Source organism: Phasianus colchicus, chromosome 18, assembly GCF_987193195.1.
Source record: "Phasianus colchicus chromosome 18, bPhaCol1.hap1.1, whole genome shotgun sequence".
Lineage (NCBI taxonomy): Eukaryota > Metazoa > Chordata > Aves > Galliformes > Phasianidae > Phasianus > Phasianus colchicus.
The window spans coordinates 9835075-9857682 of record NC_143453.1 but is presented as its reverse complement, the minus strand read 5'-3'; the positions used below and the strand labels follow the sequence as shown (position 1 = coordinate 9857682).

The following is a 22608-nucleotide window of genomic DNA, read 5'->3' as shown; positions in this document are numbered from 1 at the left end:
CATAGCCGGGGCTGACTTCAAAACAGTCTTGCATCAGACCCTGCTTTACGGGTAAGCTCAAAGAAACAGTCTTCCCACCCCAAGTGGATGAATATCCCAGGGTAGCTGCTCTGGATAGAGCATGCCCAGATGCCTTCACAGAGATGAGCTTTTCACCTGCTTGCTGTAGCAAGCCTCAACTGCAGGTTTTGAATCTGAGCTGTTTTCTCTGTGAGCAAGTCCAGATATTTCCTGAGCCACTTAGGTATTGATACACACCGCTGTAGCATCAAGGAATCTATTCCATCTGCTGGCTAAACCTGCAACTCTTCTGGCATCTCTGACAGGTACAGCCTCTTCTGATGCCTGAGACTGTACAAAAGCACCAGGCAATTTGTTCCAGTGCTTTGCCATCCTCCTTAGTCATAAAAAGCTTTCTTGATGTGTAAATATCCCTTGTCATAGTGTAATCCCATTGATTCTTGGTAGATACAGAGAATATTTCTGCAACTGTCGTCTTTGGCAGACTCACACTGTGTGGTCCGTCAGCCTTCACTTCATTCACTGTGCTCCTAACATTCTCAGCCAATTTAAATGAATCCAGGGCTCCTTCTCTTGTTGCATGCCTGCTCAGCATAAAAATGTATGCGCATTCAGAGACACACACATAAGTAAATGTCCATTAAAAAATTGTTATTCCTTGCTTGGTTTTACTCAGCCTACAATGGGTAGCTGGATAATCCCTCATTATGTGCACCTTGTGCTCTGGATGGCTCTCTGGGGATTGCTCACAGTCAGCCCCCCTTGCTTGCTTTGGTAGCTGTTACCTGCTGTTTTCTTTACCTGTAATATAAGGTAAATGACACTCGATTTTCTGTGCACAAAATCTCCAGTCATTTGGTAAGTTTTCACCCCTTTCTTAAAGCAAAGTCTTATTAAAGAACTTGTCTGAAGCACAGGCTGTGCTGTTAGCTGTTTTGCTGATGCCTAGTCAGGAAAGGAAAGAATGTGTTACATTGTTTTCCTTTTACAGGCAATTTAGAAAGATACATTTCAGACCCTATATCATATTTTGCATTTATTTTGGAAACGATAGTTGGAAGCAGTCTGTTGGGCTCCCAACCACTTTAAATCAGCAGGCAGTGCTATTCATCTTCGTCTTTCATTTCTGTAAACAAACAGCTTCCTTCACATACTTGAATACATAAATATTTAGTTTAGCATTGTTGCTCATTATTTCTCAGTTTTCTATTCCTGTAGGAAAAAGTGCCATACAGCCTGGAGAGGTGACAGTAAATCACTGCTCCATTACAATACTCTATTTGGTGAGTAGCTTGGGGTAAACAATGTGTGGACTCCCTTCTCACCTTGCTCTCAAACTGTGAACCTTAAGATTGTATCTCTCCTTCAGCATCTCTATGCTTGCTTCATCATTTGTACTGTTATCTGGCTATCGGCTGGAGCACCAGCTTGTCCATCAGCACAATGATAGCTCCTTAGAACAACTCTTCAAAGTTGTTCTAAGTTGTAATAGTGGTATCTTATCAATCCATTTGCTGAGATTTTGCCTGCTGGTAGCCTCTGTTTCTATAGTGTCTCTTCAGGATACATCACTGCTATTTTCTTCCTTCTTGCTGCTTTGCCACTTATCTGGCATTGCATACATTCCACAAGATGAAATCGGCAGGAAGGTGCAGCAGCCAGACTGCTGCACACCCATGAAGTACATAAAAACCTTTTCTTTTGTGTTGGGAGTCCCAGGATGACAGCTGCTGGGATCCCTAGGGAGGCACAGTGTTATTCTTATTACTCACACAACTTCTAAGGTTTGCTTCCTGAGCTCTGACTCAGGGCTCTTCTACAAGAGGAAGATCCAGTTCTGCAGAGCATCAGAAATTCTGGTTCCTATAGAGAATTAGGGTCTCTCACAACCTGTTTAATAAACTAAATAGAGGTCAGACTACAGGTCATGTTTCTCCTTAAAATTGATTTGTAAATGTTCTTCACTTTTAATTCCCCAAACACTGGTGTATTTTGCACAATTTAATATGGACTTTCTTTTTGAAAGCCATAGGTGTAAAACCTAAATCTGTATGCAGTGCTTGCATTTATACGTATATCTACGACAGCATACATTTAAGCCACAAACATCATGGGCGGTTTTCTCAAGTCCTAGAGATATATATTACAGGGAGATCTATTTTACTTAACTCCTGGTATGCAAAATTCAGCTTTTGAATCATAAATATGTACTATGCCCTACTACTAATTGAAATAAATCCACCTGGACTATATTTTTTGGTAATATCTCCATTTGAATGAAGGTGGTTTGGTGTCTGAGTGGAATGGTTTTTCCTCCTGAAATGTTAATCAGATGGGGAACATGTTATACTTTGGAAAAGCTGCATTGCAAACCCACAGATAAACAGATTGATTTAATTTTAATCTGCTTTCATGGTGATGCATAATGATAACTGGTTTCTGTCTCACAGGGCTGAAAACCACAGACCTTAATAAGAGTTTGTGGGTATATTATACAGCTTTAAATAGCTTATGTTGTGCTAGATCGCTCTCCATAAATTATTCTAACTCCATCAGTATCTCAGGGACTCCCGATTCTCTTCTGTTGTGGATTTTCAATCAGTGAAACTATTAGTGTAACCTGAAGAAACTTTGAGGCATCTTCTGAAAACAACTGACAGCACCGGTTTGTATGTGAAGTAGTCAATGGGGAAAATAAGTGCAAGAAAGCCTTGCAGAAGCCACTCTGTACATTATATCCTGGCATCCGAATTCTCATTTTCATAAGCTGGGTCAAGGTTGATCTAAAACGAAAAGCTCAGTCTTCAGATGGTTAGTATGAAGTCTCTTGATATATGATCCTACTAAAGGCAGAATAATTGGCAGCAGTCTAAAGGACTGGGTTGTAAGATGTATTTTCCCATATCTGCAATTAGAATAGAACTGGCTTAGCAAAATTAAGACCTTGGAAAGGGAGGAGATTGCTGCTGGAGATGAAATATTGGCATACAGACATCATGTGGTCATTGCTGGGTCAAGATTAGGCTCTGGGCAGGAAAAAACACTGAAAATAAATAGAAACTCCCTCACGTTATTTCTGAAGAGCTTTCAACAGCTATGGTGATGAGTCAAATCTAGAGCATGCTAAGTGGCAGCGATGTCTGCTTGGTGCCTGGGAGCTCTTGAAAATATACCCTTCTGCAAACAGTTTATCTGCCACCTTCCTGACACCACTGGTAACAGGATGATAACCAGGGGTAGTACCAGTGTTAACAGTCTCTCTCTCTTTTTTTTGCCTTTTTTGCCTTTGCTTTAACGTGGAAAGTAGCTCACTTTCTCAGAAGGAGCGTGAAGAGATCCCGCGGGTCTTTGCCCTGAGTGCTTGCAGGAATAAAAAGCTAGATTCAATGTCATGGGTCTAAAACACCTTTATTTAAATCTGCTTAGGGGTTACACTCTGTTTACACACACTTTGTTTTGGAGTGAAGCAGTGTGTGGGGTTTGTGTGCTGCATGCAGGACACGGTCAGGAGTGAAATGAGGAGGGGGAGCTGTGCCTGTGGCACACAGCTCCTGTGTGCTCCTTGCCTTTCATCTCTGACATGTCTAGAGGGTGAATTTGTGTGTTCTGGCTCTCTCTTTCCCTTCTCTGTGCTATTTCAAACCAGACACTTTGTCGGCAGTATCCCATGGCACTTAGCAGTACACGTGCTGTAAGGCTGTTATTTTTCACCAGCCAGCTGTTCCACTTTATACAACACTTAAGTAACAATTTCACAGCCATTATCAGCCTGCAGTAATGACATGGGCTGAAAGCTAAATGCTCACTGGTTGTAAGCTGCAAAAAGTGGGAGAAGCTAAAATATGCTTTGATGAATGGAAAAGGACAATGCCTGCGTTCAAATCGGCTGAGTTGAAGCCTCTTCTATCACTAGAGTAAACAGTGGTTTGAGGATCATGAGATAGAATTGGGAATTGCTATCTTTATGCACTTAGGGAATGTATTTGCTTGATTTCAGGTGTGATGTATTGATTGTGGGACTTCCTTCTACGCTTTTCTTTCTCCCTTCCCTTGCTTTGTATCCTGTCAGCATTGACGGGTTTTCAGGGATCGAGAGCTCCCAGGGGCTTTGTTTGCTGTGATTGATTTGGGGTAAGGACTGAGCTACTTACAAGGCTCAGAACACTGCTCCAGAGGTAAATAACAAGCTGTAGAAGCTGCTATGAATATATTTAGCTGAATAAACTCATTGTTTGGGGGGAAAAAAAAATAATAAAAAGTTTAGTAAGCCTTTTCTTTCCTCTACTTTGCCAGTGTGAAATCTGGCCCAAAGTAAAGTGGTGGATACAGATAATCCAACAGCTTTACTTTGTGCTGCCCAGCCATGGTATTTTAAGCAAACGTGCAACGAGATGTACTTAACAGTTAACTGTGAGCAAATACATGAAAAACCTGTGTCATCAGCCTTTTATGTGTATGGCACTTGGGAAATCTTGCCAGACTGAACTGTGGCTGAACCAAGAGGCTGTCTCATAAGCACTCTCAGGAGCAGGTGACAGGTCGAAGATCCAGCTTGCCCTGTGACAGCCAAGCAATTCAGTAAAGCAGATTTGCAAGAAAGTAGCTGAGCCCTGACAACAGCCCTAGTGTTTTCATTTCAGGTATCTTCAATTTTATCCATTGACAAATAACATACCTTCAGTTATTATTAACCCTATTTCATCCAGGTCATTCTTCAGTAATTGCTCAGCCATCGTAAAATGGGTGAATAAAACTCTGCAATTCCTCCTACAAGTAGCAAACACAGCATCAAGGCAAGCTACAGGAAAATGTGTTTGCTGGGATCATGGAACAGAAGCTTTAACCCTAAATATAGAGGTATATTTAACTGATTCTTCCAAAAAAAAGTTACCTCTATTTGTGTAGAAAACAACAATTTTGTTCTGTTATTGTTTTCAATAAAATTAGAGGCTTGGGTTTTATTGGATGACTAAATTATAGACCTTATCAAAAGCTCTTCTAAGAAATGCTGACCCATAGGCTGCAATTATTGTAAGGGAGTATACCTATGTATATCTAATTGAAATGTTAGGAATCAGCTCTGGACAGCAATCGCTGGATAATGTGAGTGGCAAGTACAGGCAGACTTGGCTTGGCTTTCTGGTTTTGTGTCCATTTTGCTGCTGGTTTACATCATCACTCTGGCATTTGAAGGAATCCAGACACTAAATAAGAGGATGATATGAGTTACTGTGTCTGTACACTTCTGGTATTTAAAAAAAATAAAATGAGAAATGTCATCAATTAGCTGGATTGAGACCCTGTATTGCCTTTTCAATTAGAGAAAAGTTATTGCATGTATGCCAGCAGGGCAAGTTAGAGTATGGACAGGGACCATGTTACAGACCTAGAAGTATTTCTTAAGCACAGCCATCTAAGCTTGGAAGGATCTGAGCCACCTCCATTTCCCTTGAAGTGGGAATTGTATCTCTCTCTCATAGATCTTGGTTGACACCCAGCAGTTTTTCTTTCTAGAAGTGGAAGGGGAAGGTGGGGCCAGATACAGGTCACTGGCACTAGCCACAGCAGTATGCTGAAATGTGCTTCACCCAGATCATCTGGCCTTTTTCCATCTCCCTTGCTTTCTCTATGACGCCAGGGATGCTGTTCAATTTCCACTTTTTGACCATTAGTCTCTCATCCTGAGAGACATTCATGGTCTAGGAACTGCATCTGCTTAAAGTATATTTTGTAATATTAGCATCGAAACAGCCTGAGCACAAATTGGCAGGTCGTCACATTGTCCTTCTTCCATGTATGCTAAAGAAATTACAGCTACTGCTGTTGAATTAGTGGTAGAAGAAATAAAATACTTTTTGCCCAACGTGGTTGAAGAAATACCTTGGCTTTTTATTCTGCAAATTTGTTTGATGTTGTCCTTCAAAGACTTCATGAGTAGGCAGAGATGATAGTGTTTGTTCGACTGATATTAGCATCCTTGCATGGCAGCTGCAGTTTATACAAAAAAACATCACATACCTTTTTGTTTTCTCCCCCGGAACTGAGAATTTGCTGTAACACTGAATGGATTTTGTGTATGAGATTTTAAGCAAATACAATTAAACTGTCATTTCCTGACAGCTCATATATGAGGCTGTTTGACCACAATGGACTTTGTGGTTTTGTAAACACATCTGAAAATAAAAAGTTAACAATAACTTAAACTCCTAATTCAGCAAATTGGCCAACATTACATCCTGGAATAATTCAGTAGTGCCTTGAGATATTTGGTTAAAGAAGGGGAGAAAAAAGAATTAAGGATTACAACATTGCCTAAGAAAAACTGAAATAAATATTTTAAAATATGGATGTGGTTCCTCCTCTTTGTTGAGTATTCAAAATTAAAATAATTATATCAATGTGCACCAACCAGAATTCATTCCAGTCATCATGGCTGCAGCATTTTGTCATAAGTGGAGAAAGACTTCCAAAGGAACAGCTCTCTCTTGAAGAAATAAGAATATTTTTAAGTGTTTTTAGGACCAGAACTGATACAACATTTCAACTCAATACTACTGGAGGACAATGAAGAAATTTTGTGGATTCAGAAAGATGATGGGATTTGGGGAAAAAAAATAAAAATCTTCATTAAGTAATGTAGAGTGGTGCTGGGGGATTTTGCTCATACCCTGAGACTTGGCTCTCAGCTCCTCACTCCAGGTATAAACCCTACAAACAACCTGACTTGATTTTAGGGCACAAATGGTATGTTGTTCTATACAAAGACTCATAGCCAAAGGAAGTGTTAACACACTCAGGTGTCCGCAGTCTGGTTAATAAAAAAGCAGAATATATCTACACCATGATTTAGACACAGCTAAAGTTGTAAATACCATTAGCTCAATAAGATTTTTATCTTGGTATTATTTCTTTTTAAATGTGAAAAGCTTAATTACTTCTCTCATCTTTTTTCCTTGTAATCCTGTCAAACTCTGATGAGCTGTAGCATTTTCTGTGGGGCAGTAAGGAGAAAATGAAGCAATAAGCAGCAGATCAAGCTGGTGAACTGCACTCTTATTCCTCCTAGGGCAAAGGTGAAGAAAGGTGTGAATGTTTTCAGCGTAAGAGCCAGCAGCCCATACTTGTGGGATATCAGAGAGAGTGTGGATTATACGGGGAAATATGCACCAGCTGTTATTGTTTGCCAGAGAAAGTCTGCTGCCTCTGAAAACAGGTAGGTCGTTTCCAGCATTCTGCCTTTTAATAATGGATGGCTTTTCTTTTTCAAAGCATTGTGCCACGGTTTTAATAAATTTTATTATAGAGAATGATAAAAATGCTTTTGGAAAAGATGAGGCTGTCTTTGTTTTGTAGTGCATTGTAAATTGTGCCACATGCACTTTGAACAGAAATTGTTATTCAGTCTTAATACCCAAGGAAAGTTTTAAAGCTAGTAGGAAATACTGTTTTCAAATAGTATTTAGAAGAATATGTTTGATATCTCAGTATTTGGTTGTGACTTATTTAATCTTTTCGAATTATTTGCTTCCAGGCATTATACCATGGGTAATTATAGGGTTGTTTGGGAATTTATTTACTTATTTTAAATCCAAAGGTTTGCAGAGGAATCTAAAACTTATTCATAGCATGAAACCCCTATTTTATTTTTTTTTTCCAGTGAGATTTATATGAGTTTTTAATCTGAAGAAGAATACAAGTTTTCCATTTTCCATTCCCATTGTGCAAGCACTTAGCTAGGAACCTGACCTCTCAAACAGCCACCATCTGGCAGGTGGATGTTCCTATTCTAGTCACAACTGAATGCTTTAGTGAATCAATTTTTATATCGTTTTCTGTTGCTTGTCCATTGCTTCTGGAAATGTATGTCAAGTGTGTGTTTACAAGGATCTGACTGCCTGCATATGCATTGTGTTTGGTATTGCTGTTAGGAAATTTACCATACAACTTGAGAATTCCAATTTTGCTGTGATTTGCTTCTGACGTTTTACAAAATCTTACAGGTTTGAGGGATTTATAATGGATTTTTTATATTTTTTTTTAAAATAAATATCCTCTAATAAGTAGGAAAACTCATATCATAAAAAAGAATGGAGAATAATTATGATTTATCATCTGTTGTCACACATCTGACCTAAATGTTATTGGTTAAAGAGATGTATACGCGTGTCAACATCACACCTTCCTACTGCCTAGCACAACCTGTTGCATTCTTTAAAATCCCAATTCAAAACTATGTATAGACAGTGTGAATATTTTCGCTGACTGAAATGGGCATTGGATCAGAACCAAAGATTATATCAACAATGAGTTTCCCATCACGCTTTATCTTGTTGGGTCCATGGAATGCATTTGCCCAATTTCTCTTCTTCATCAGGAAAATATAATGCAACAGCATGGGTGAATTGAAGCTTGGCATCTTATTTCCCTTCAATATTCATCATCCAAGAGCAAGCTTTCGAAATGACCCTTTCTTATACTTTCATGTGCTGAATATAAGCATGGCTTCATGTTTATTAAAATATATGTGAACTGTTGTATATTTTGGAAGGAAATTCAAGAGCAGACAAGATCATAGATATGTATGCAACTCATTTAACTTTTGTTTTAACTTATTTCATGTGAATTCACCAATTGAGCTTTGTGTGCTTTTGCATTTTGAAAAGAGCTTATTTATTGTTTGTAAACAAATAACTATCATCAAACATATTTGCAATTCAGTATGATGCTTTTCTCATTAAGTTTAGTCATTCCTGCTTTACTATTCATTTTAGGAAGGATGATCAAGCGTTACATTGGGAAAGAGAGCGTGCTCAGTGTTTTATGGGAAACAATTTTTCCCAGTTTGATGACATGTTTGATGACACTAAATATGCACAAGTGGATAGCAGTTAAATATTAATGCCTTTTTACCAAACTGTTTGCCTCTGTAGCTCGTTTACAAATTCTACAAGCTCTATTCGCATATTATTTAATAATTCCTAAAACTGAGAGATCTGATCACATGAATGCAAAGGTGGCAATGTTAATTAACGAGGGATTCAATGCTTTAGTGTTTCTGATAATTTTTACACGGATCAGAAGATAGTATTGATAAAGCTAACTTCTAGTGACAGGTGTAGTTTCACAGATTGAGACACGTGTGCAAGTGACAAACTTAACCAGGATGCCCAAGTGTTTCTTTATCTAAGTTTGCAATATATCAGTCATTTTATGTGGAGAGGTTTTGGCACCTAAAGCTTATCATAACAGGATTAACATAAATATTATCGCAGCCAGCAGGGTGTTTTAGAATGAATATTAACAGCAAATATTATGAGTTTGTAGGAGAATAACTAATTAAGCCCATCTGTCAAATATGATTTGAAGTTCTCAGAGCCTTGCTTGTTGTGGATTTGTGACTGTGTTCCAGATTACTGGTGAAGCAATTATGAAGTTCTTCCCAATTCTTCTGATTTCATTCTCAGATGATAATTTTGTAACACTCTAAATCCTGACCCATGATATTATTAAATGGGCTTAATAATTGCATCATCTGTACAGCTCTTCTGTTCTCCTTTGAGAACTATCTATCTTCCATCGCTATTTCCATGTAGACAACCATTAAACCAGGTAGAAAACTGTGTGATGTGAATTAATCAGTGGCTCAGAAATGTGACTTGGGAAAAATTTAAGCAATGATTGGATCAGGGAATATGAACCCCAATATGCGTCATCCTTTTTCTTTTTGAAGGTGGCTGATATTTGTTCTCCTTAATGAGGTGAATAGAAAGATAAGATTGAGTACTGCATTTTAAGAATGTTTTCCTTGATTATTGTTTCTCAGTGTTTCTGAATCTCAGCATCCCTGCTCAGCTCTCTAGTGAGAACTGATGAAAGAATTGGCAAAAATGCGAGATCTGGATTCTTGCCTGTTATTCTCTTTTTTTCCCTGTTTGATTGGAAAAAGACCAGGTGCAAAGGATTTGGAAAACCATTAAGGCAGATAATGATGTGGTCTTAGTAGATGTTACGACACGCCTAAACCAAACTTTGAATAATTTCGGGAAGTGTCTAAGATAACAGAATCAGAATCACAGAATGGCCAGGGTTGGAATGGACCTCAAGGATCATGAATCTCCAACCCCCTGCCACATGCAGGGCCACCGACCTCCCCATTTAATGCTAGATCAGGCTGCCCAGGGCCCCATCCAATCTGGCCTCGAACACTTCCAGGGACGGGGCATCCACAACCTCTCTGGGCAGCTGTTCCAGCACCTCACCACTCTCTCTGTAAAGAATTTCCCCCTGATGTCCAAACTAAATCTCCCCTCCCTCAACTTAACTGCAGGATGAGGGGAAATGGTTTTATCAACCTTTTCAAAGAGTTGATTCCCCTCCCCACTGTAGGCTCCCTTTAGGTACTGAAATGCTGCAATGAGGTCACCCTGCAGCCTTCTTTTCTCCAGGCTGAACAAGCCCAGCTCCCTCAGCCTGTCCTCATAGGAGAGGTGCTCCAGTCCCCTGATCATCTTTGTGGCCCTCCTCTGGACCCTCTCCAACAGCTCCCTGTCTTTCTTGTACTGGGGGCTCCACACTTGGATGCAGTACTCCAGATGGGGCCTCACAAGAGCAGAGTAGAGGGGAACAATCACCTCCCTGTCCCTGCTGGCCACCCCTCTTTTGATGGAGCCCAGGATACCATTTGCCTTTCGAGCTGCAATGGTACACTGCTGGCTCATGTTAAGTTTTTCATCTACCAAGACCCCCAGGTCCTTCTCCACAGGGCTGCTCTCAAGGACCTCTCCTTCCAGTCTGTATGGATGCCTGGGGTTCCTCAGGCTCAAGTGCAAAACTGCACTTTGCCGTGTTGAACCTCATCAAGTTCACCCGGGCCCACCTTTCTAACCTCTCGAGGTCTGTCTGAATGGCATCCCTTCCTTCAACAAATGCTTGCCAGTTTATGGGAGAATAAGTTGTTCTCTGTGCTTGTGGAAGAATGAACTGTTCAAGCAGGTACAAAATAGGCAAAGCTTGGCCTCCACTAAGTAGAATCTTTGAATATGGCTGTTTACTTTCTTATCTCCAAATGCAACAAAACAGAATCATGGATAAACTTTCCTTATTGTTGGAAACGTTACAAAGGTGGCATTTCAGCTGACAAATTCCTGATTGTGCTTTTGGGTTACAGCTCTATAGCACTAAAAGACTTATTGGCTTGTACTGCTGGGAACTAGATCCTGGTTGTGCTGCTGGTGGGGAAACTTATTTTGATTGTGAGCTACAGGGTGACTGATTCAATCCATGATTACACTGACACAATAAGAATAAGAACAACAGTATCTCCTGGGCTATATCCCTCATTTTTTCCCATGTGTCTCATTGTTTTTGTGCTACTGTATCTTAATGCTTAATATTCCTATTATATATAATAAAAGAAAGTAACTTGATATTAGATAGGAGGCAGGAAAATATACGGCATAATTCACTTTGATGTTCCTGCTCAATGCTTTATTCTTATGGTGTTTATTCCTTTTACCTTAATGCTCTCTATATTTATCATTTTCACATCTATTACGGGACCTCATGGTAAGTTATTTAACATCTAGCTTTTATGTTGTAACAGCAGCGAGCTGCTGCCTCATTCTCGTACTTGTTGCATTTGCCAGTACATATGACAGACTCTCAAGAATGCTATAGTTCTAAAATACTTCTGATTATTGCAACAAAAGCAATGAATGTGACATAAATAACAGCCTGATAGGCTCAATAATTATATTGTGTGTCTTGCTGGTGGTCATAAAAATGTTTCATACACACAGTTTTATGATTTAAATCACCATTATTATTTTTCTCCTTGCTATTCATGTTCACGTGCCTTTACCGACTAGAGGTATGTTATTTCTTGGAAATAAATTTTTCTACTCATTGGAATTACAGAAGTGATACACACTGAGGCAAATATAAGCTCCAGTGTATTTTGCCCCACTGCAGTGTGAATTACATGAACTTATCACGTGGTGGTGTTTCCTCATGAGAAACTCATCATACGTCATGAAGAAACTGAATCAAGAAAAGGACTGTAGAAATCAAGCCTGCCTTCAGATGGGTTATCTGCAAGTATGGTATTAGATCAGGACAAGCAGGATCAAGATTGAGGAAAGGGTTGAGCTAGTCTGTATGTTTGTGTATTTTTATGGCAAAATATCTTCAAAATACTAAGCGATGTGGGAGTGTGTATGATTACAAGCAAAACAGATTTCTACTTTTTATTATTATTAGGGTCTGAACAGATATCTTACATGGCTTCAAACTTACTTTCTGAGTAATGATTTTATCCTAAAAAAACTGGCCATTCCCTCAGCATCAATGAATTCAGGCAGATATAATATGTTAGTTTAACCCTGAAATAGCAGAGCTTAACTCCTCTTATGCTTTCCAGTTATCTAGCTGTAAAGGCATTTATTCTGGTTAGCTCTGGAGTTCCATAAAGCTTCATATTTCTAAGAGTTCATATTTTGTGATGATGTGAAAGTACGAATGATCTCAGAAGTTGTGCTTATATTTCACATATTTGAAAGCAATTAGTCAAAAAGATTCCGTTTCTCATTTCTCATTTTAAAATTTGAATTTGCCCTCTGAGAGAGACCTTTGAGATGTCAAGGCAAAATACATTTGTGTGAACCAGTCCTCAGTGCATCATTGTACACGCTGACCCACTTTTTTTTTTTCATTCTTAAAAATATTTTATCAAGGAATACTGTGCTTCTGTTGAAACCATCCTCAATGCTAATACCCTAATTAAAGAAAAAGGTCTATACTTATTATCTTAAGGCAAATCAAAAGGTGAAATATTAATGAACAACTATTAGATAAATGCAGATGCCCCAGATATGAGTAACTGAGAGGAATAATTGAAGCTTTAGTTATATAGCCATCATGCCCTTAGCTTCTGAAGGTTATATTTGGGTCAGAGGAGATAAGGGACAGAGAGCCATGTTATTCAGCAGCAGCCCAGGCTTGGCTGATTTTGTAGGGCTTGAATTCTGCCTGGTGTTGGAGTAGCTAAAGGACATTTCCAATGGTCTGGATAACCTCATGCATATTTGTGTCTTTATTTTTACCCTGGTGTTATCCAGCATGATAAATATCATTTTAAACCTGAGGAGGAAAGATTTCCCTTAAGAACTTTAAGGATTCATCATCATCATGCTTGCTCTGTTTGCCGTACTTATCACAGGAATCCTTAAAGCCTGAGCAGCCCCAGGGCTCAAAATAACAATTCCACTGGGACAGAAACAGTTTGCTGCCTATTAGAAAGGAAACGGTAACTGAGTAATCTTCTGTCTACTAAAAAATCTAATATTGAATGCAAAAATGTGTCTTGTGAAAGTATCTCTGATGGTGCTGTTGATTTTCTTCTCCTAGGAGAAAATCTTGTAAGAAGTAATACTAATAATGCTAATTACTCAGACTAAAATGCTATGCTGAGAATGTGCCAGTTACTGTTGAAGAGTGAGGATTCCTGTTTTTGGGAATGAAGAAAGGCCAGTGGAGATTGGCTATCACTTGTTTGTCAACAATGCTTGGATCAGAAGGTTGACAGAATTATGTAATTCAGTTTAGCATCTCCATAAATTGTTAGGCTATTCCTGCAAGGATGAAGTTCACTGGGCATTTGAGTTAGACATCAGCTCTGAATCTATAGATTTACTGGTTATGTGAATGAGCTAGGATTGCAATACTGAAGATGTATATGTTTATGTGAACTGATGATGCAGAGACAACTTATCCTTTAATTATTTCAAATTAGTCACCTTTCAGTCTTTAATTGCATCTGTGGGGATAGGATAAGGCTGCTGTCCCAGCTTGATGGAGGCATAGAGAGGAAATGGGTTGAACTTTAAAGACAGTTCTGATAGTAATGCACGGAATCACCCATTAGGGTTTATGGGCATGGAGTGAAATGGGATTACATAGCTGGGCTTAGAATGAATTGCATAGAAGTCGATACCTGAGCAGGGAGCTGCAGTGAGCTAATCACTAAGGCAATTCGGAAGTCAATGGCTCACTGTTTTATGACTCACTGTGACTGGGGAAGCCTTAATAACTTGCCCAAGGTTGCACATGGTGTTGACAGAGCAGGAGTCTTTGTGGGCGTCATTGATTCTACCATGCACACACGTGCACAAACATATATATTTGTAAAAAAACAAGAACAACAACAGCAAAACCAAACAGCAATAAGACAGAAAATGAAGGTGTCAGGTTCCATTGGCAGAGCTGTGTGTGATCACTGAGTATTTTGGCTTACATGAAAGGAGTGTGTAATGTGATTCATTCCTCCCCCTGCCTGCTGATCTGCAGCGACAAGCGATACTTCCACCTCTTCCACTCCATTCCATCTTCTGCAGGTATTTTCCATGATGTGCCCATAGTCCAGCAGTGAAATTAATCGTAGACAAAGAACATGTCTGTCTCTTAATTTCTGCATTCATCCTGACAATACAAAGAATAAGAAGTGGATTAGTTGGCTGTGATTTCTTTATGGTTGAAATTCACTGTCAGAGAGATGGTTGAAGGACTGCTTGCACTTATGTAAATGTGCATTAGTATTATTCTTACTTTCAGGGATTACCTGAAGATAATAATCAAATGTGCAATTAGCTGAATGGATGACTATCATCTCCATTCTTTCTTGCCTTAAATTCTCTGGCATCTTGCAAATGCACGTCTGTCTTTCCCCAGATTTGTCTGAACTATCTGCAGGATACTTAAATATTGACAAGATACATTCAGTGTTGGCAAGGCACTATCTGTTATACGCTTTTATTTATTGGAAGCTTTCAAAAATATTGGTGTTGTGAACTTCAGCATGGGGACTGTGGAACAGGATAAATATTCAATTTGTACCGTAGAAAGTGAGACAATATTGCTTTCATCTTTTATTTCTTATACTGCTTTTCTAAATCAACTGTAAAATCAATCCCAAGGCATGTTTCTGTTATACCTTAATGCAGCAGTCTCCATATGTTTATTTATAGTGGTGCTGGCATGTGCAGGTGTGCTCTTCTTCCATATAAAAGGTGAAGACCATCAAACCATAAGTCCTAGAAACACGTTTGTGTTGCATAGAGCAGTGCCATGTGGAGCTAAATGGGCCAGTTCCACCCAGCCCTGCTCACAGCACCTTAGCAAATAGATCTGTATCACATATGGCACGTCACTGTGGGCTCAGAAGAATGTACAGTGCTGAGTGGTGGTGGTACTTCAGTTTATTTGAAACCTACTAAACGTAAGTTGACGTAGTTTTCTTATACTAGAAAGAAAATAATTAGTTTCAATAATTTTTGATACAATTAATTTATTCCTAAGAGGCAAATACTGTACCTGGAAACAAATCGATTAAGAAATATTTCCTCTGAGGTGTTTTCTTGTTAATTGCTGAGGCAATTAATTTTCTTACAAAGATGTAGTTTTTTATGTAAAGTTATGAAGGCAGGGGAAATGAAAGGACAGGAAAGAACAAAAGGTGATTGTGATAAAATGCTAAATGTAGGAAATACAATGTGTAAAATGTATAACGTATACGTATAATATATGCATCTCGTGCATTTGTCAACATCTATAGCAGGAAAACTTTCAAAAGTTTCAGAAGTTAGGACAGCTTAGAATTAATCTCATATGAATATTCATTAAGAAATGTTTTACTTACATGAACACATGGTATTTTTTCCATAGGGTTCTGGGCAGAGGAGAATTTGGCAGACAGACTCTTGCAAGTCTCTCTATAGTGTGTTTTTAAAATAACGTCTTTCTTTTTCTTCTTGAGACTTACAGTTTAAAAACATGTGGGCAGATTTTCTTAAGGGAAAGAGCAAATGCGTTTTTTGCAATTTGCATGTAAAACCCAAAGTTTGTCCAAATACCCAAAGACTTCCTGCCTTGCCAGTTCCCGAGTCCTCTCTGGGAAGCATAGAGCCAGTTCTTCAATTTTATGTTTATTTTCCATTCTAAACATTTTCTGTGTGAGAAGAGCCATTCTCCCAAACTCCACAGCACATGGCTATGCAGTTACAATTTTTGTTTTTTTTTTTTTCCCCAGTATCTCACAAGATTGGCAGCTAATGAATGGAGAACTATACAACAAACCATCTTGAATGCTTTTAATTATTCTTGTAGCTGTCAAAAGCACAAGGAATATACTCCCATACTCTCACTGATTACTCTATTTCATTTAGAGATACGCTTGCACACTCAGTGCATACATACTGTCTGTATGCAATTCCTTTTTCAATCCTTTTAAGTTGAATCAAATACGATTTTATGCACATTAAATACCAAGAGCATGTGCTCTGTGAAAGAGCGAGGGCGTGGGTGTATTCTACATTTATTTCATGTATTTCAGTGAGATAAACCCCCGATTTAGTCCCTAAGAGTCTCAAAGAGAATTACAATGTCTTGATGAAAAATTACTGTTTGTTCAAAAATTGAGATTTTGTTCTCGAGAATGACGTGAAAATAAATATTGTTTGCAGTGAGTCTAAGGAACAACTGGAGAGGGTTGTAGCTGTCTCTGCATGCACAGTTTCAGAAACACAGCCTGCTTATCAAGCTTTGAGCTGGTGGGCATCAACAATTTTTTTGTAAAGGTAGTGTTTTTGCTCCTTGCTTCAGTATTCGTGTTTTGGCACTCTCGTTATGCTTATGTAACTCTCCTAGTTAAATATCTCCTGTTCAGGGTTTTAAAGGATTAATCTTGTTTATGAAAAGAAATGCTTCTGCTGCCTCTCGGATAAACCACAAGTAAGGATCTTACTCCACAATTGTAATCACAGCTTGTAAATTTACTGAGAGTGGTCCTAATGAACAGCTAATGATAATCTGGGTGCTTCCTTCACCAACATAGAAATTGAGGATGAATTAATGATTAATGCACCAGACAGGTGAAAACTGCTATTGTGTAGGGTAATTATTTACTGGCAAGCATGATCCTATGTAGAGAGGCTTACTGGCTGGCTGGGGTGAAAGTTGACACCGATCCCACTTTCACTTACAGTACTGAGTTTTAGCTTTTCCATAACACAAATATACAAGAAACAGAAGTTTTAAAAGTGGAGAAGGTAGACTTGTGCTACGCACTGAGTAAAGAAAGCAAACGTCTAGGTGGAGGTGAAGAGAAAAAACGATACGTGTATTATGAAGATCCTTATAATGATATTCATGAATTGCATTTCTTGATTTGCAATCCTAACATACTTTTAATGTAGTTAAAAAAAAAATCATTTTTCTCAATAATTTAATAGAGAAGTCTGTATGTCCTACTAAAAAAAAAATCTGATTTTAATTGCTAAAGTATTGTAGTGATGGATACTCTTGTTGTTTGTTCAGGCTTCCCAGTGCTGCAGCTTTGGAGCTATGGAAGATGTGCTGCTCCCACTCATTTGGAGCCTTACTTTTAGCTGGGGTGTCAAAGAGAGGGATTCCTGGGAACTGGAATTGTATGTGTTTGAGCCATTGTTTGATTCTCTTTTTCTTTATTCACCTTTTCAGTAGGACTGGGATTGTATCAGAGCATATCTGGCTGCTAGCAAAACATTGCCAGAGCACTGCCAAAGAGTGCAATTGGGAAAATAGGTCAGTGGGAAGGAAGGAAACTGCTTTCCTGACAGTACAAGAGGGACTTAATGATGCGGCTGTGTAAGGTGCAGATCACAGCATGCACCAACCTCACGGCCAGGCTGTGAGAAGCTCATCTTCCATTGGAAGTAGATAAGGCTGTAGGACCTGCCTGCTGTCTTCCTCCGGAATCAGGGCAGTTACCAGCTGCAGTGTGGAGTGCTGTAGGGAAGGTTAACCAGAGCCATTTTAAACAGTCATCTCCCAAGGAAAAAGCAATCTGAGGATTGTTGCTTAAACATCTGACGTGAGGAAATGTTCCTAAACACCAGTTTTTAATGGCAAGTCTTAAGTCACTCAAATTCTATGTCTTTAAGAAGTGAAAATCTATACTTAAGCCACTCAGAAAAGTAGCATTTTTGATCTGTGAGTGTGCAGAGCTCTCCTGTTCTAAAATTAGAATGTCAATTTTACTGTTAAGCCAGGGGAACAAGAAGCTCTACATGCCCTCTGAAATTAGCAAGGAAAAAAGTGTATTGAACTCATCTATAGCTTTACACCTTCAGGGCAGTGGTTGGAACCAAGATAGACACTATTTCATCAGGCTGTCACAGTCTTTTACAAGAGGAAAAAGAGGAGAGGGTGGAGGGAGTTGCTTTGTTCTGATCTCCAAATGAAATAATCAGCTGAACTTTTAAAACCATCCAGAAGATTAAAGGACACTTCAAATAGTGTACTGTGTCAAGTTCTAATTTATTCTTCTGAATATCTCTTTCCTAATTGTGACAAAACTAAGACATTAAAGCTAGCAGTCATGTGCTCTCTTGAAAGGTGCTGTCACTTTAGAGGAAGGTGCTGCTGGAGAAAGGAGTGCAGAGGGAGGTCTTTCATGGAGCAGAGACCTAGAAAAAAGCATTAAGAAAATACTTTAATGCTTTTGACTTTATATGGACAGTACTTGCGAAGGATTTAATATTATGGAAGGTATGCAAAAATTGGTGTCCTTTTGTTGTAGCTGAAGCAAGTGTCATTGCACAGGCTGGCTCTGAGCAGTATTATTATGCTGATATGAAGGCAGTGGCCATAAGCAGCTTGAATTCCCACAGTCTTCAACAAAACTCGAGACTGGAGGGGTCAGGATGTGGAAAACCCCAGAAATTTTCAAGGAAAAATTGTGATTTGTATACAATGAAGGGTATTAAATGTTTGCTGCTTTTTTTTTTTTTCTCCCAAAGACTCGTGTAAAAATTTGAAAAGAGTACTGTATGGCTAATAAAAAAAATAAATGAACTAAGTTATATATTTTAGACATTATTATCTTAACATATTTTAAATTAAACTCACCTAAAATTTGTGCTGTTCTCACCAGTTCATCAATGAATGTGCATAAAGATGTCAAGTTAACTTTTCGAGCGCTTCTTTTTCCTAAAATGAGATTTTTTTTCTGTAGCTACATTAGGCCCTAATTCACACGCTTTCTGCATTCTATGGCTATTACTTTGTTTTTTGTTTGCACGCCAACAATATTCATGCTTTCTATTTTTAACGTAATATATGTGCTATTTTAGAGAGATGTCAACAGCCAAAGATATATTCAGGTACCTGAGCGTGCTATGCAGATCTATTGCTAATAATAGGTGTAAGGAAAGAATTTATGCTTATTTATGTCATAAATAGCGTTATTTTACCTGTGCTATCTCAATAATAGGTTTGTCATTTTTAATGAGTAAAGCAAGTAACTACAGCTAGTCAATTTTTTCTGGATCTAATTGACTTTTCTTTGGGGAGAAAAAGGGAAATTTTGGTCAGGATAACATAGTAAGTGAGCCTTCTGGTATCACACTGCCTGTGCATGTGTGGCTTAAATTTGACAGCCACAAAGCTGACCGAAAGATGGTTATTTTATGAGAATAGACAGACAGCAGAGGAAAAAGGCACTGGAGACCCCAGACAGCTAAATTCTTATCAATAGCTAATTATGGAAAAATCTTCAATAACAGCTTGTACTTTCTTGGACATGAGAGTCAATCAGCAGTGAGACAGAGCTCTGTAGGGTACTGGCTTTTACTTGCTCCATCTTCATGAAGCTGCTTTTTCATGCTTATATTATTCACAGAAAATCTGTTCTCCATGGTGCAGGCCTGGCTTCAGTGCACAGCAATTGTCAGTGTGGTGTTGCAGTGCTGAAAGAGCCCTTTGTCAGAAATAAGGTAGGCTGGATTTGGAGTTCAGTAAAGGTTCAACTTTTATGTACCCTAAAAAGGAAGAGGGAAAATTATTAGATTGAAATCCAGTCTGTGTCTTACCTATTGTTAATAATGTGAAGCTAGAAAATGGAAAAGCTAGAAGCCACAGCTCTGGAAGCCGGATGTGAACATCCCATTTCACTGGAATGTAAGGGAGATGTTTCCATGGCCCTTGGCTCTCCTGCTCAGGACAGGTGTGCTTGGAGGGCTCTGTTCTCTGCTGGAATTAGGCTATAATCCTTGTTATAGGAGAACATGAGGGCTGCAGCCTAATGCTCCCAGTTCCAAGAGTTTAGCTACCTGGCTACTGCAACAGATGCTGCAGTTGGATCCTAATCTGAATAACATCTTCAGTGCTGTATACAGTTGCCCTTTTTATCCTCTCTCCGTTTTCCCACGAATTGGATTTATTTATAAGTGCGTCTCTCCTTGTAGCACTCTCAAAGCTGAGAGCTGATAAAGTGTGGTTTAATTTAATCCCACTGTGAATATCTGTAAACCCAGTCAAAAGATGTCCCTACAAGGACAGTCACTGACCTTAGTTGAAATGGGCCAAAGCACAAGTGCTGGGGTCACATCACATGAAGTGGCTCAGGGTAGAGGTGTTGTATGAGGTTAAGAAAATTATAGAATCCTAGAATGACTTGGAGACGAAGGGACCTTAAAATTATCTATTTCCAAATCCCCTTGCTGCAGGCAGAGCTGCCAACCACAAAACTCAGCAGTAAATCAGGATACCCAAGACCCTATCCTTAACATCTCCAGGGATGGGACATTCCTGTTAGTTACCAGTGCCTGTTCCCCTGTGATCAGGAAAGTTTGCAGCCTATACCTCTAGCCAGGAAATGCGTAGGCTATTCTCTCTGTGTTTCAGGAGGTTGCAAAGTGGAGCTGTGGTGGAACTAAGTTTGTCAAGCCTGAGGCTTGTAAAAACCCTGTTAGGTACAGCAGCTGTATAAAGTCCTGCCTTTACAGCAAGGGGGAAAGAACTGACCAAGTCAGGAGGAATGCTTCAGAGGTCAGTAGTGTCTGATCTTGCAGCTCCACTATACTGTGAGGAGCTTCATAAGAGCATTCAAACATCACAGTGGCATGGAGGCACAGCTTGCAAGCTCCATTTGACTCCAAAATCTGAACTGCAATTTTTCACACAAGCAAATGTCTTAGCAGGGGGAAGACAGAAGTCAAATGTTCGAGGTTAAAAAGTTTTCTCTCGCATTTCACGTTATTGCTCAGAAGAATTAGTTTTGGAAGTTAATAAACCACATGCGTTCACCTCATACAACTATTTCCCTCTCTAAACAAATTGTTTTTATTGTCAAAACCACAAATTTAGGTACTGTGATCAATATCATCATTTTATGAGCTGTCTGTAAAGGGACTTGAAGATGCAGCCTTGCTTGATTGTCTGGGAATAAAGATTGATCAACCCTGTTGCTTCTTGTGTATAGATCTTCGGTTGATTCACATGCAGTATACAAAGCAAAGCACTATCACCTCATTCCTCTTCAAAATAACATAGTCAATAGCTTTCCTTGGTGCATTTCTGCAAACACTTGAGACTACAACCCCTATTAATATGGTAAAAAGGCCAGAGAGAGGAGGAAAGCGCTTTGGTGTTGGGGTCTTTCCCTGATAGGAAATAATGTGGTTTAAATTCCTAACTTTTCTTGCTTCATTTCACAAAAAGTATTGAGCTGAGACTGTTTCTACCCTTTTGTGTTTTCTTTTACTGAATTAAAATGAAGGCAAGAAAAACAAGCATGCAAGATGGTATTGTTGTATTTATAACACAGGTGATGTAATATGCTTGTGCATGATGCAGGTCATATATTATCAAATTACTTAGAGCTTAAGTAAGCTAAGAAGTTATGTGCCTCGAATGCAGAATTGTAGTGGGGGTAAAATAGTCTCCCCATTCTTTGTCTGCCGTGTTAAAACTATAAGCTCTTCAAGGCACAGATGTCTTACACTGGGACACTTGGGTCTTATAAGGTTAATTGATGGATAGCATCTGTGCTGCTTTTATCTGGAGAACAGCACTGGTCATTTTAAGGTGTACAGTATGGATTAATATGTAGGTTAGATAGCTAAACAGTAATATGATGAAACTCAGAATATTTAGGAAAGAAAATTACTGATAAGATGTATAAGAATAGTGCAGCAGGTTGCAGAATGTGACATGTTAGCTAAGCTTACAGGAGAGGGACTTGGGCAGTAAGCTTGCCCACGAGGATGTAGTGCCACAGCACAGTGTCTGAGGGCACAGGGGCAGTGAATCCGGCCCTGCCAGCAGCAGCAAGTTAGCAGCATAATGCTTGGTGTGACCTTAGATAAGTGGTGACATGTTCATGGCTTAATTGTTTTCGTGGGATAGGGTGGGGAGAATAATACTTTCCAGCTCATAAGGCTGGGGTAATAATACTAAGCATTGCATGCTTTTAAGGCTTTTGAAAACCTTAAATCAAAGGTATATGAAAACCAAATATATAGTGGATGTAGCAAGTCTTACAGTCCTGCACTCGACAATTGGTTGTTAGTTAGTCTTTTCCATAGGCGTGTTAACTTCTCTTCCAGTCTATCAGTAGGCACTGTGTTTAAGCTCTCCCAGCTCAAGGTTCATTGACCTATAATCCTACTGAAATGGAGTGGAAAGCCCATGAAAATTTCACTGCATTTGCGCTCAAGTGGCATATGGCCATGGTGTTAATTAAAAAAAAAAAGTGATAGTCCTCCAGTCTCCATG

At 39.1% G+C, this 22608-nt stretch overlaps 1 protein-coding gene across 6 annotated transcripts in view; it reads left to right on the top strand.

Annotated features, from left to right (window-relative positions):
- The window catches only part of TMEM132D (transmembrane protein 132D), a 216689-nt gene that overhangs the window by 84285 nt on the left and 109796 nt on the right, over nucleotides 1-22608 (top strand). For 5 of the 6 annotated variants that reach the window (XM_090152598.1, XM_090152597.1, XM_090152599.1 and 2 more), the window contains one exon: nucleotides 7088-7234. The exons of the other annotated variant lie outside the window; for it this stretch is intronic. In XM_090152598.1, coding sequence (XP_090008724.1) covers nucleotides 7088-7234 — 147 coding nt within the window. The remainder of the gene's footprint in view (nucleotides 1-7087; nucleotides 7235-22608) is intronic. 6 annotated transcript variants of the gene reach the window in all.